The following is a 14,267-nucleotide window of genomic DNA, read 5'->3' on the forward strand; positions in this document are numbered from 1 at the left end:
GGTGTGGTTGATTGGTGCGGGTGTCCCGGAGATGTTCCCTAAAGCGTTCTGCCTGGAGGCGCCCAGTCTCCCCAATGTAGAGGAGACCGCATCGGGAGCAACGGATACAATAAATGATATTAGTGGATTTGCAAGTAAAACTTTGATGGATGTGGAAGGCTCCTTTAGGGCCTTGGATAGAGGTGAGGGAGGAGGTGTGGGCGCAAGTTTTACAGTTCCTGCGGTGGCAGGGGAAAGTGCCAGGATGGGAGGGTGGGTTGTAGGGGGGTGTGGACCTGACCAGGTAGTCACGGAGGGAACGGTCTTTGCGGAAGGCGGAAAGGGGTGGGGAGGGAAATATATCCCTGGTGGTGAGGTCTTTTTGGAGGTGGCGGAAATGTCAGCTGATGATTTGGTTTATGCGAAGGTTGGTAGGGTGAAAGGTGAGCACCAGGGCGTTCTGTCTTTGTTATGGTTGGAGGGGTGGGGTCTGAGGGCGGAGGTGCGGGATGTGGATGAGATGCGTTGGAGGGCATCTTTAACCACGTGGGAAGGGAAATTGCGGTCTCTGAAGAAGGAGGCCATCTGGTGTGTTCTGTGGTGGAACTGGTCCTCCTGGGAGCAGATACGGCGGATCCTCCTGGGAGAACTCAAGGCGAGTCCTAGGGCTTTTAAAACCAAGGAAACATTTTATGGATTCTGACCACTGTTTTTATAGGAATTATTCAGATAAGGTTACCAAATTAGAAGCTTCACTAGAGGCATACAAGAAAAAACTGGAAGACCTGAATGATTTGAAGCGACAAATGAAATTGTTGGAGGACAAAAACGTGATGTATATGCAGAATACAGTCAGCCTGGAGGAAGAAATCCGAAAAGCTAATGCTGCACGTGCTCAGCTGGAGACATACAAAAGACAAGTAAGCATTAGACACAAATCTCCTTATCTAAATGCAGCATATAGTTTCACAGTAAATCATTGTTTGTGCTGATAATTTAAACAACTTAAGAGTAAAATTAAGCAGCTTCCTGAAGCAAAATACATTGTTACACACAATAAAGGCTGGACATTTCTACAATTGATTTACAATCTGTATTCAGAAAGTAGACTGTATCAGCAGCTCTGATCTAGGGATGTGAAACTTTAAGTAACTGGAGACATGGAAAAAGATGAAATCAAATACCAAGTGCTGGAATTGTTTAAATTTTAACAAGCTAATAATTTTGTTGTCTTCTATATTCTGCATAATTTCTCCTCTCCACCCTATATGATTTACTCCTTTCATGAAAATGCTAACTAGACAGTTTTGTTTCAGTCTTGAGATGAGAGCTGTCAAGGACAAGATTTGTTACATATTCCTAACTGTCTTGATGAAATAGTTCCTCAGCTGTTTTACTGAAATCCTGCCTGTCCACCTGTGATCATTGACACTTGTGGCACCTCTGTTTTTGTCTCTGTTGGAAACAGCTAACTTGGAACAGGTCAGGGATTGAAATCTTTTTCAATTGGTTTGGTCCAGTTCTATACGAGGCAGTATATTTACTGGCTGAACCAGTGAGGAACATCACACTTTCCTTAATCTAACATAACAGTGCTATTTGTTCTAATGATGTTTTGTAACATTGATAGCTTTATTGTGATTACAAGGTTCTGGAACTTCACAACTCATTGTCTGAGGAAGTAAGAAGAGCAGACAAACTGGCTTTTGAATTGAAACAGATTGAAGAAAAACATGAAACATTATTGAAAGAAAAAGAGGTAAGTGCCCTTTAGTATTCAGATCAAACCACAGTCAGATTTATTTAGTTCTTCAAACGTGAGCAGCTTACCTGCTGAAATGGTTTGAATTGTCATGTTCCTTATCCTTTCTGGCAACTGGATATTGTTCATGTCTTTTGATATTGACTAAGCTTTCCTAACTTTTATTTTATGCTATATCAGTGTGAGGATTGATAAATCGTACTTTAGTAATCTATACAATACTCCCTCAATACTTGCCAAACCCCAGGCTGGTAGATATATCTATTAGGATTTGTTCAGCTTGACCAGTAGTAATGCTGATGAACTGTGCTGGGACATTGTACTCTTGGTGAGGGAATTTGTTTTGTCTCTGCCAGCCTCCATCTATCTTCAGTATTCAACATTGTATGCCTCTACTTCATCAACTGAGTGGTGGCACAAGGTTTCCTTATCCATATTTACATGAGATATCGCGGGGGCCAGAGTAAATGTTGAGACTTCCCAGGGCAATTCCTTCCCCAACTGTATACTACATGGGTGTTACCTCTGCCTTGCCAGTGGGACAGGACTACACTATGGGATGTTGCTAGTGGTGTCTGGAATATTGGCTTTAATGTATGATTTGATTTAAATAGACATTTCTTATATTTTACATTCATGGGATGTGGGTGTCTTCGGCTAGGCCAGTGTTTATTGCCCCTCCCAAATGGATGGTCATCATTATACTCTTAATTCCAGATTTTTTTTTAATTACATTTAAATTCCACCATCTGCCATAGTGGGATTCAAACCCATATCCCTGGAACATTACCTGGGTTTCTGATTAACAGTCCAGCAACAATACTATGAGGCCATTGCCCTCCCTCTGACTATGTCATGTTGCTTGACTAATCTATGGATATCTCTTCCACTATGGTCAAAAAAATCCCAAATGATAGTAGTGATGGCTTTGCAAGGTTGTCAGGATTGGGTTATGCCATTGTTATTTTGATGTTGACGCCAACGATGGCTGGTCTGTCCAGTTTTCTTTCTTTTTGATGATTGGTCCATGGTTGGGCAGAATGGAGTGGCTTACCAGGGCATTTCATTGGGCAGTTACAGGTCAATCGCATTGCTACAGATCTGGAATCACTTGTTTAAACTGGGAAGTAATCATCTAAGAACCTTTGGGTATATATTGTCAGAATTCTGTGTGGTAAAATTTAACAACTACATAATTGAGAAGCAGGTCAGAGGCCATGGTTTCATCTGTTAACATAGCAAGTTATGAAATTATCTTGAATAGGTTTTGTAGGTTGTTCTTTTGGCACCAGAAGAAATAGAATGAAGTAAGCTGGATTGTCATTTTAAAAAACTGGCTCATTGATATCCCAACCCATTAGATCAGACTCCATTACCATTTGAAGTGACATAATAAGCAGCACTTAAAGAAGAAAGTCCTAGTGCTATCATCGTCTCAGAGTAGCAACAAATGATAATAAAATCTAGCTTAGCTTATATCTGGGGAATAATATTGTACTGTTACACAAATCTCCATGATTGTGTGATGCTAGGATTTCATAGGCTGCCTTCTCAAGATGGTGGCAGTGGGATTGAACTCAAAGAAGTCAACCTTTTATAGTTAACTATTTCAGTACTAAATTGAAAATTTGTGCATGTCTAAGTTTGATACTTCCATGTGTTTGAATTGCATTATATAATAGTTCTCATACTGGAATCTAACCCCGTCATGGCATGTAATAGAACACAAACCCCAATATTTGACTATCAATTGGATATTGATTCTTTTCTATAATTAGCAGAAAACCGGTTATATTTCAGGATTTATTTTAATCACTGGATCAAGGAGAAATTACAGAGGAAGCAGAAAACTCAACACCAAATAAATAATTAGTCTTCAATTAAAAATATTTCTTTGAATGAAGAAAATGTAACTTGCATAAACAATATCCATAAATAGCTTTTTCTAGTAATTTTAATCCTTGTTTTTGTTCAAACAGAATTCAGACATATTGTGATGGGACCTCATTGTTTGATATTAGGATAATCTTAGCTGAATTTTTAATTTTTTTAGTGGTCATACGATTTCCCAACTGGGAACTGGGAACTTCCTTAACGACAGAGGCCTAGGTTTTAATCCTCTAGTTTAGTTGTCATTTTGCGTCCGTGAAGCAGATCTCAATTACATTCTTTCCTTTTCATTTGTTCATGGGATGTAGGTATCATTGGATAGACCAGCATTTATTGTCCTAGATTCCTTAAGAAAGAGTGGTGAGCTGCCTTCTTGAGCCTTGCTCTAGACCATGGAGGGTAGATGCACCAGGAGAGCTGTTAGGAAAAGAATTCCAGGAATTTGACCCAGGAGAGAAGGATCAGCGTTATATGTTCAATTCATAATTGCGTGTGGCTTGGAAGGGAATATGAAGGTGTTGGTGTTACAATGAATCTTCTATTCTTTTTAAATTATAGAGGTCACAGGTTTGGAAATGCTGTAGAAAGAGCCCGGGTGAGTTGTTGCAGTGCATCACGTAGGTGATACACACTTCTGCTATTGGGCATCAGTGGAAAAGGAATGAATGTCACCCTTAAAGCTTCCCTCAAAGATTGTTCAACATTGGGAAATACTGACTCTTCAGCTGAGCATATGGAAGTGGAGTGATGGGTAGTAATCAGTAGGTAGTTTCCTTGTTCATGTTTGACCTGATGCCAGTGTCAGTGTTGAGACTCCCAGAGCAACTCTCCCTTGACATATATCACTGGGCTGACATTTCTGATGGGTCTGCCATGCCATTGGAACACATCAAACCCATGATAACAATATTGTCAGGGATATTGTCTATAAGTTACAATTCTGAGAGTATAGCTATCGGTCTGTTGCTTGACTCATCTGTTGAACAACTCTCCCAATTTTGGCAGATGTCTTAATCCACACTAAAAGTCACTCTTTGCAGTAAAAGAAAGCCATACCCGACTAGCCAGCAGTGAGTTTAAAAACTATTACAAAATTCCCATAACATCTATTTCTTTCCATCGGATATGTCCAGGGAAGATTTAAGTCTATAATTTAATTTCTTAATTCAGCTACTTGTGTCGTCAAGCACATGAGATGCGATATTTATAAAATCAATAATGCAACCTTATGCGCACTGATTGATTGTTTTTGTTTTTCTTTTTCATTCATTGAGAACCATGCAGTGACACCTCTATGGAATTGCAGGTGGTTGTTACTTACTGGACTGTGTTTCTTTTTTTTAACCTTCAGCGACTGATAGTAGAGCGTGATGCTCTTAAAGAAACCAATGAGGAGCTCAAATGCACTCAAGTGCAGCAAGATCACTTGTTGCAGTCAGGTATGCATTAGTTTCTTTAATTGTTCATTTCTTGAGCACTCTCATTTTAATTTACCAACGAGTATGATTGTTTTTTTTCTCTAGAAGTTTAAAATTGGTTTAAATGTATACATTTATTCACAGACCTTAAGTTGATTTGACATAATAGCACTATTTTGTGTTGTATCAGACAATTTTTCATTTTCAAATAAATTTAAATCTCCAAACATATTAAGAACATTATTATTTTGCCAGGACAACAAATCTTGAAAATGCTCAAAGTATTGTCTGATGCTGTTAATAAAATGACAATACCGTAACACTTTCTTTTGCATAAAACATTTATTTTGGAACAGCTTATAAAGCCCATGTATGGATTTTGTGTGAAATGGTACTTTGGATCAAGAAGTAAAATGAACTATCATGTTAAAACGCTTTATTGTCAGTAGTGAATGGTTAATGTTTTAAAATTTTATTCTTTAGGTAAATTTTCTCTGGATTCACATGACCATCTTGCAGCTGAAATTCTTCCTGTGGAATATAGGTATAGTTCTTACATTCTTACACTATCCAAAAATAGAAATCTCTGAAATTAATTCTGAAATTTGGAAATCAAGTTTTTTTTATACACCTCTAGTCTATTCAATGTAAGAGCACTTTCAATTCCTGGCATGATCAACACTAAACTAATTAGGAAGTTCAGGATTAAATGTTTTCAAACTACTGTGACTACCAACCACTTAAGTTTGAAATTTCAACAGATCAGGACATTCCCTGGATAAATAAATGATCCTTCTGTTTAAAATTTGTTTTTGACCAACAAAAATAAATGAATATAAAGGTGCCTGATGCAGCAATTTTTTTCAATGTTCATCTTTTATTTTGCACTTTATTTATTGTTTAAAACTAATTGCATAACTATTACACTGTAATAACCAATGTTCATGGAAAAATAAGCAAGTGCTCATGAATATAATGATTGTAAATGCTGTGACTGTTTCTTTAAACTGTAATATTGCAATTCATTTATATGTGCAGGGAGAAGTTTATTTTATTGCAACATGAGAACAAGATGTTGCAATTACAGCAAGAGGGATCAGAAAATGAGCGCATTTCAGTGCTGCAGAAGCTGTTAGATGATGCAAATCGAACAAATAATGAGCTGGAGACCGAAAATAGGTACAAATGTAATTTTGATATGACTTGATCTGCTCACTTCTTTTGGGGTTTTCTAAATGCCAGGAAGCTGATCTGGTTTATGTCCTGCATCTTGCAGCAAGGTTGACCTTTTGTTGTTCTATATTTTCCCACAAGTTCAAAATTTTTGTGTGATTTTCTTTAATTTATCATTGTTTGCATTGTCTTTATAATGAATGGGAAAATCTGTTCTGAAAAGTTGCCAAACTGGGCAGGAGACTGTGTTGTCTTCATGAGAGAGTTGCAAATTTAACTCAAAGATGCAATATTGGGTCTGCATTCTGGTAAACCAGGATAAATTGATAAACTGACATTGGGCAATAGTAATTGTACCCTAAATATTACAAAGTAGGATATCGCATAGTAGAGCCTTTTGCAGTGTATGGTCTTTTGCACGTAACTCTTGATTATATACAGCTTCATACTTCTGTGAAATTAAATGTCTTTGGTAGGATAAGAAGTTGAGTCTTCAACTTCTGGCCCATCAATGACACTGATGATACTGGACCACGTTGAAGTGGGTTGTATTTATAATTTCGCAATGTAGTATATGTTCACCTTGCCTCATGTACATCTTGTGCAGTGTAACCTGTATACCTTACACTATTCAGGGTTCTCTCACCTTATGATCTGTCGTACTGCTTGGAAACAAAGCTTTTCACTACACTTGGGTACATGTGACAATAAACCAAATCAATGATATTTTTCATTAAAACACAACCTATTAAAAGTATTTTCAAAACTGAGAAAGATTTAGAGAGATAGATATAGGCCAGTTGTCTCCAGTGCTTGAATTTTAATTAGAGTGTCATTGTTAGGTAAATGGGGAAAATTAGAGAACAGTTCTCATGTGGAGAATCACCAATGACAATCGACACTGAGAATATAAAGTTTAAAAAAGGTGATTAAAAATTTAAAAGAATATAAATGGGTATGAGTAAAGGAAAGGGAAATAGAATTAGAACAGATACCTTTAGTTGAAGAACTAGCACCAACAGAGCATAATGATCCAAAGTAATAATTGCTTTAAACTAGCATTTTTGTTGTTATCGTTTCTAAACAGAATCGAAAAACAGAACGTAAACAAACTGCAACATCAGGTTGAAGATCTTCAGAAAGTCTTACAGGAGCAAGGCTCAAAGGTGGAAGAAGTGAGTGATTGATTACAAGTAATTTAAGATTAAGTTATTCCATTATATCTTTCACCTGTCGTGGGCATTGGTATGTGCACGAGGCAAAAATGTCAAAAAAATGCCAAAACTGTCAAGAAAGCAACAGGAACTTGACAGTGTCTGGAACATGAGCATGCAGGAACCTTGTGGGACAGATAAATCTGCTGTTAGTATGTACTAAAATGCAATTGACCACTTCAATAATCATGGATTCTAGCTTTAATTGCCAGTGCACAGGCAGCCTTCTCGAACTCACCAAATCAAACAAGGTAAGAGGACAGCAGAAATTGTTAGGGCTGAACAACGAGCAAGCTCAAAGCTCATTTAATGCAGAGATATGACAGCTGCATTTTTGCCTAGGTTAAAAACTAATGCTTACAAGATGTATTCTGAGTTCAAAGTTTGTGAGAAGATTTGTAGCTCGGGTGCTCGTTGTGGTTCTGTTCGCCGAGCTGGGAATTTGTGTTGCAGACGTTTCGTCCCCTGTCGAGGTGACATCCTCAGTGCTTGGGAGCCTCCTATGGAGCGCTTCTGCGATCTTTCCTCTGGCATTTGTAGTGGTTTGAATCTGCCGCTTCTGGTTGTCAGTTCCAGCTGTCCGTTGCAGTGGTTGGTATATTGGGTCCAGGTCGAAGTGCTTATTGATTGATTGAATCTGTGGATGAGTGCCATGCCTCTAGGAATTCCCTGGCTGTTCTCTGGAGGCATGGCACTCATCCACAGATTCAATCAATCAATAAGCACATTGATCTGGACCCAATATACCGACCACTGCAACGGACAGCTGGAACTGACAACCGGAAGCGGCAGATTCAAACCACTACAAATGCCGGAGGAAAGATCGCAGAAGCGCTCCATAGGAGGCTCCCAAGCACTGTGGATGTCACCTAAACAGGGGACGAAATATCTGCAACACAAATTCCCAGCTCGGCGAACAGAACCACAACAATGTATTCTGAGTGTGTACTTTCACTGCTTTAAAGTAATTCCCCAAGATTTTGAAGGGCATTTCTACTACCTTGGAGTTTTTTGACTTTGCTTTGCATTTGTGTAGAATGAATGTTACTTTTCCACACTCAAGTGTATTCAATGACTATCTCTGGCATAAACGAATCTAATTGACATTCAATGGGTTACTATCACTGAATCTCCCGTTATCAACATCCTGGGGATTACCATTGACCAGGTACAAACTGGAAAAGCCATATCAATGCTGTAGCTACAATAACAGATTAGTGGCAAGGAACCCTGCAGTATGTAACTCCTCTCCTAACTTCCCATAGCCGGACACCATCGACATGGCACAAGTCTGGAGTGTAATGGAATACTCTCCATTGCCTGGTTGACTGCAGCTCCAACACCACTGAAGAAGCTTGATATCATCTAAGACACTTGATGCATTCCATGTTCACAACCGTCCACTCCTTCCAGTATAGATGCACAATCGCAGCAGTGTCTACCAAATGCAACGTGCACTACAGAAATTCACCAATGCTCCCCAGAGACCAACTTCCAAACCCACAACCATCTCCAGCTGGGACAAGGGGAGCAGCTACATGAGAATACTACGCCTGCAAGTTCTCCTCCAAGCCACTCACCACACTAACTTGGAAATATATTGCCATTCCTTCCATGTTGTTGGTTCAAAATCCTGAAATTCCCTCCCAAATGGCATTGTGGGTTTACCTACAACATGTGAACTGCAGCAGTTGAAGAAGGAAACTCATTGCCACCTTCTTAAGGACAGCTGGGTATGGGCAATAAATATTGTCCCAGCCAGTGATGCCCATATCCCATGAGTGATTCATTTCTTTTTTTAAAAAACAGGGGGCAAAAATCCCTCTCAGCAGCACGGAAGCCGTTACTACAATTCTAATGCAACTCTGTCTTGGGCCTCTGAAGCAGCTGAAAATGAGGATGAGTTTCTTTCAGAGGATTTTAATCTTTGGAATTCTATATCACATAGAGCAGTAGAGGTTGAACCATTGACAATTATTTAAAGCTGAGAGAGACATTTCTCAACTGCAAGAGTTGAGGTTTCTCAGTGATGGGCAAGAGAGAGGAGTTGAGGCCACTCAGTTCAGCGATTTCTTACTGAATGGCAGAGTATATGCATTGCAAAATTTAAAAAGCATCTTGAACTGCTTCATATATTGCTAAAATATCCAGTACAGATTTTTAAAAAATATGTAATTAGTTATCAAATGTAGTGCTTGAATTATGGTCTCCGCCATGTTAGGATAATGTACCAAACATTCTTGATAATATTGTCTTATTTTGCAGTCAAGTGAACTGAAGAAGAAATTGGATGCACATTTGTAAGTAAATAGTATTAAATATGATTTTTCCACTACGAAGCTTATAAAATCCAGTGACGTCCTTTATAAAAGTAGATATATGTAATAGATCTGACTGGTACATTCAAAGTACATTTCCTACACTGTAGTGTCCCTGACAATCAAAACATGATTCAGCTTTTTCTTCTTACATTTATAAACCAATCCATTAAAGAAAATCAAAACCACAGATGTTTTGTGATCCATTAGTCAATTCTATTTAGTGGTTATAGACACAGTGCATTCAAAAATAAAGGTGGCCAATTGCTCTTGTTTTATGTAGTATTGAATATGCTGCATAACATATCTGGAATTTTTAAATTTTGTGTATGGGCATCCTTGCAATGCTTAGAATTTATGTGTTGTTTCTAATTCTCCAATTGGATAATAGTGAATTTTATGTATTCTAAACCAAATTTTACCTGATTTTGAAACAAACTGAATATTTTCAGAATTTGACTATGGGGTTTTGTGTAACTTCAAGAAAAAGTAGTTAGAATTGCTTTCAGTAAGGCATTAGACACGGTTCCCCATGGGAGACTGATTAGCAAGGTTAGATCTCATGGAATACAGGGAGAACTAGCCATTTGGATACAGAACTGGCTCAAAGGTAGAAGATAGAGGGTGGTGGTGGAGGGTTGTTTTTCAGACTGGAGGCCTGTGACCAGTGGAGTGCCACAAGGATCGGTCCTGGGTCCACTACTTTTTGTCATTTACATAAATGCTTTGGATGCAAGCATAAGAGGTACAGTTAGTAAGTTTGCAGATGACACCAAAATTGGAGGTGTAGTGGACAGCGAAGAGGGTTACCTCAGATTACAACAGGATCTTGATCAGATGGGCCAATGGGCTGAGAAGTGGCAGATGGAGTTTAATTCAGATAAATGCGAGGTGCTGCATTTTGGGAAAGCAAATCTTAGCAGGACTTATACGTTTAATGGTAAGGTCCTAGGGAGTGTTGCTGAACAAAGAGACCTTGGAGTGCAGGTTCATAGATCCTTGAAAGTGGAGTCACAGATAGATAGGATAGTGAAGAAGGTGTTTTGTATGCTTTCCTTTATTTGTCAGAGTGTTGAGTACAGGAGTTGGGAAGTTATGTTGAGGCTGTACAGGACATTGGTTAGGCCACTGTTGGAATATTGCATGGAATTCTGGTCTCCTTCCTATCAGAAAGATGCTGTGAAACTTGAAAGGGTTCAGAAAAGATGTACAAGGATGTTGCCAGGGTTGGAGGATTTGAGCTAATAGGAGAGGCTGAACAGGCTGGGGCTGTTTTCCCTGGATCGTCGGAGGCTGAGAGGTGACTTTATCAAGGTTTACAAAATTATGAGGGGAATGGATAGGATAAATAGACAAAGTCTTTTCTCTGGGGTTGGGGAGTCCAGAACGAGAGGCCATAGGTTTAGGTTGAGAGGGAAAGATATAAAGGAGACATACGGGGCAACATTTTCACACAGAGGGTGGTATGTGTATGGAATGAGCTGCCAGAGGAAGTGGTGGAGGCTGGTACAATTGTAACATTTAAGAGGCATTTGGATGGGTATATGAATAGAAAGGGTTTGGAGGGATATGGGCCGGGTGCTGGCAGGTGGAACTAGATTGGGTTTGGATATCTGGTCGGCATCAACGGGTTGGACCAAAGAGTCTGTTTCCATGCTGTACATCTCAATGACTCCAGGGCTCTAAATACATAGGAGGTACAGTGAAAATTGTTTGTTTAAATTAGTCTTCATGAAAATTATTTTTTGCCAGTACCTTGTGTAAACCAGAGTTTATTATTTAATGACTCCTTGTGAGACTTCACGTGGTTACAAATATCGTCAGTTCAGGCAAAAAAACATTTTCTCATAAAAATTCAATCCTCTCACCTCTTGAAGAACTGACATAATTCCTGTGGCCTTTTCTCCTAATGAATGTCAGAGGTGTACTGCAACAGGTGTTCTTGGCTTACAATTGGGAGCACAAACTAAACTGATATTAAAAACTATACTGCAAGGTTCCTAATTTGTAATAAGTCATAAGAACGTAAATATAGATTGTAAGAAATGCATTGTAAAGGATAGCACCTGCATACAAGGACCAAAATATTGCCACTTGTTATCACCGACTCTTTCAAAAAGTCACTACATATATGATGGGCTAAATTACCTCCTGCTTTATAAGATTTTATTATTTTGGTTCTGTAAAATAGGGCAGATTAACAATTTAATAAAACTTTTAATAGGTAATAGTTGGAATTGATCTGAGAAATCCAGATCTGTTCAACTGCTTACAGTTTAGTCAGCAGAAGATTCTAATCCCACAGATAAAGTTGATAGTTTCCAACAACGTCCAGTGTCCTGCTGACTTCAACACAGAAACTGAAATAAAAATCAGAGGCAGAGTGCATAGGTTAGTTAGGAGTTGCATGTTAATTTTCAATAGCATCTAATTTGTCATGCATTTTATCTCTAGGGAGAAACTCCATGAGGCCCATGATGAGCTGCAGAAAAAGAACGCATTTATTGAAGACTTACAACCTGAAATACAGCAGAGCTGTAAGTTTAAGATATTGTAATAAACACTGTCTTTCAAATATCAGCGTAGTTGGAGGAAAAGGCAAAATATTCCATACATTATATGAGCTTAAATCAGAAGTTGCTGTAAGGGCATTGAAGGTTAAGCAGCATTGGTGAAAAACATGTTCAGATTAACAATACAGGTCTTTGACTGATCATCTGAAGTTGGTGATCTGTAGATGAAATTACTGAATGAGGCATGGTGTCTATGTAGGACTATCTTAGTGGGAATCAAGTCTAGAGTAGCAGTGAAGATTATCTCAGAATAGAATGGGACCTTGATCAGATGGGCCAAGGAGTGGCAGAAGGAATTTAACTTAGATAAATGTGAGGTGTTTCATTTTGGTAAGATAAATGAGGGCAGGACTTATACATTTAACGGTAGGGTGCTGGGCAATTTTGCCAAACAGAAACACCTTAGGGTGCAGTTTCACAGTCACCGGTAGCGAGGGTAGTGAAGAAGGTGTTTGGTATGCTTCCCTTTATTGGTCAGTGCGTTGAGTAAAGGAGTGGGATGTCATGTTGTGGCTGTACAGGACATTGGTTAGGCCACAGTTGGAATACTGTGTTCAATTTTGGTCTTAAAAATGTGTTGCTGGAAAAGCGCAGCAGGTCAGGCAGCATCCAAGGAGAAAGAGAATCGACGTTTCGGGCATAAACCCTTCTTCAGGCTTATGCCCGAAACGTCGATTCTCCTTCTCCTTGGATGCTGCCTGACCTGCTGCGCTTTTCCAGCAACACATTCTTAAGCTCTGATCTCCAGCATCTGCAGTCCTCACTTTCTCCTAGTTCAATTTTGGTCTGTCTGCTATAGGGAAGCCATTGTTAAACTTGAAAGGGTGCAGAAAAGATTTACAAGGATGTTGCCAGGGTTGGAGGGTTTGAGCTATAGAGAGAGGCTGAATATGCTGGGGCTATTTTCCCTGGAGTGTCAGAGGTTGAGGGGTGATCTTATAGAGGTTTATAAAATCATGAGGGGCATGGATTGAGTGAATAGTCAAGGTCCTTTTCCTGGGGTAGGGGAGTCCAAAGCAAGAGGGCATAGGTTTAAGGTGAGAGAAGAAAGCTTTAAAAGGGACCTAATAGCAACTTTTTCACACAGAGGGTGGTGTTTGTATGGAATGTTGTTAGAACCCACAGCTTTTGCAGTATGCAAGGCCTCCATTTTTTTTCTGTAAAGCAAATTGAATTCCCTGAAGATTGATACCCACGATCTTGTTGACTTCTGGAGGATCACCCACTTGTCACTTGTGGCTGAAGATTGTTGAGAACGCCCTGGAAAATTTCTCAACAGGGACATTGAGGAAAGGATTCTCATTTGACAGTTCAAATTCAAACATGAATTTGAGTGTAGGATGGAGCCCATTCATGCATCGAAGAAAGTTTTGGTATGCAGCTGTGGATTCAGAGCAAAGATATCCTCTGTGTGGTGCAAATATGCAATGAGCAAGAGATTAGGTGTCATTTCATCGAAGGTACATTTCCCAAATTGGCTTCCTTGAGTAGAATATAGGGCGAATTGGAGAGCAATGTCAAATGAGCATGTGAACACTTAGGGTCATAGAGTCATAGAAGCGTATAGCATGGAAACAGACCCTACAAACTTCATTGAGTTTTTTTGAGGAAGTAACATAGGGTATTGATAAGGGCAGAGCAGTAGATGTAATCTATATGGACTTCAGTAAGGCGTTCGACAAGGTTCCCCATGGGGGACTGATTAGCAAGGTTAGATCTCACTGAATACAGGGAGAACTAGCCATTTCGATACAGAACTGGCTCAAAGGTAGAAGACAGAGGGTGGTGGTGGAGGGTTGTTTTTCAGACTGGAGGCCTGTGACCAGTGGAGTGCCACAAGGATCGGTCCTGGGTCCACTACTTTTTGTCATTTACATAAATGCTTTGGATGCGAGCATAAGAGGTATAGTTAGTAAGTTTGAAGATGACACCAAAACTGG

The 14,267-nt window shown here is 39.3% G+C and overlaps 1 protein-coding gene across 2 annotated transcripts in view; it reads left to right on the forward strand.

The window, feature by feature from the left end:
- hook1 (hook microtubule-tethering protein 1) overlaps positions 1-14,267 on the forward strand; it is an 87,690-nt gene that overhangs the window by 61,330 nt on the left and 12,093 nt on the right. For both annotated transcript variants that reach the window (XM_072574229.1, XM_072574231.1), the window contains 8 exons: positions 698-899; positions 1,628-1,738; positions 4,983-5,070; positions 5,533-5,593; positions 6,088-6,228; positions 7,310-7,397; positions 9,702-9,736; positions 12,209-12,291. In XM_072574229.1, the coding sequence (XP_072430330.1) occupies positions 698-899; positions 1,628-1,738; positions 4,983-5,070; positions 5,533-5,593; positions 6,088-6,228; positions 7,310-7,397; positions 9,702-9,736; positions 12,209-12,291 (809 nt within the window). The remainder of the gene's footprint in view (positions 1-697; positions 900-1,627; positions 1,739-4,982; positions 5,071-5,532; positions 5,594-6,087; positions 6,229-7,309; positions 7,398-9,701; positions 9,737-12,208; positions 12,292-14,267) is intronic.

Source organism: Chiloscyllium punctatum, chromosome 7 (genome assembly GCF_047496795.1).
Source record: "Chiloscyllium punctatum isolate Juve2018m chromosome 7, sChiPun1.3, whole genome shotgun sequence".
NCBI lineage: Eukaryota > Metazoa > Chordata > Chondrichthyes > Orectolobiformes > Hemiscylliidae > Chiloscyllium > Chiloscyllium punctatum.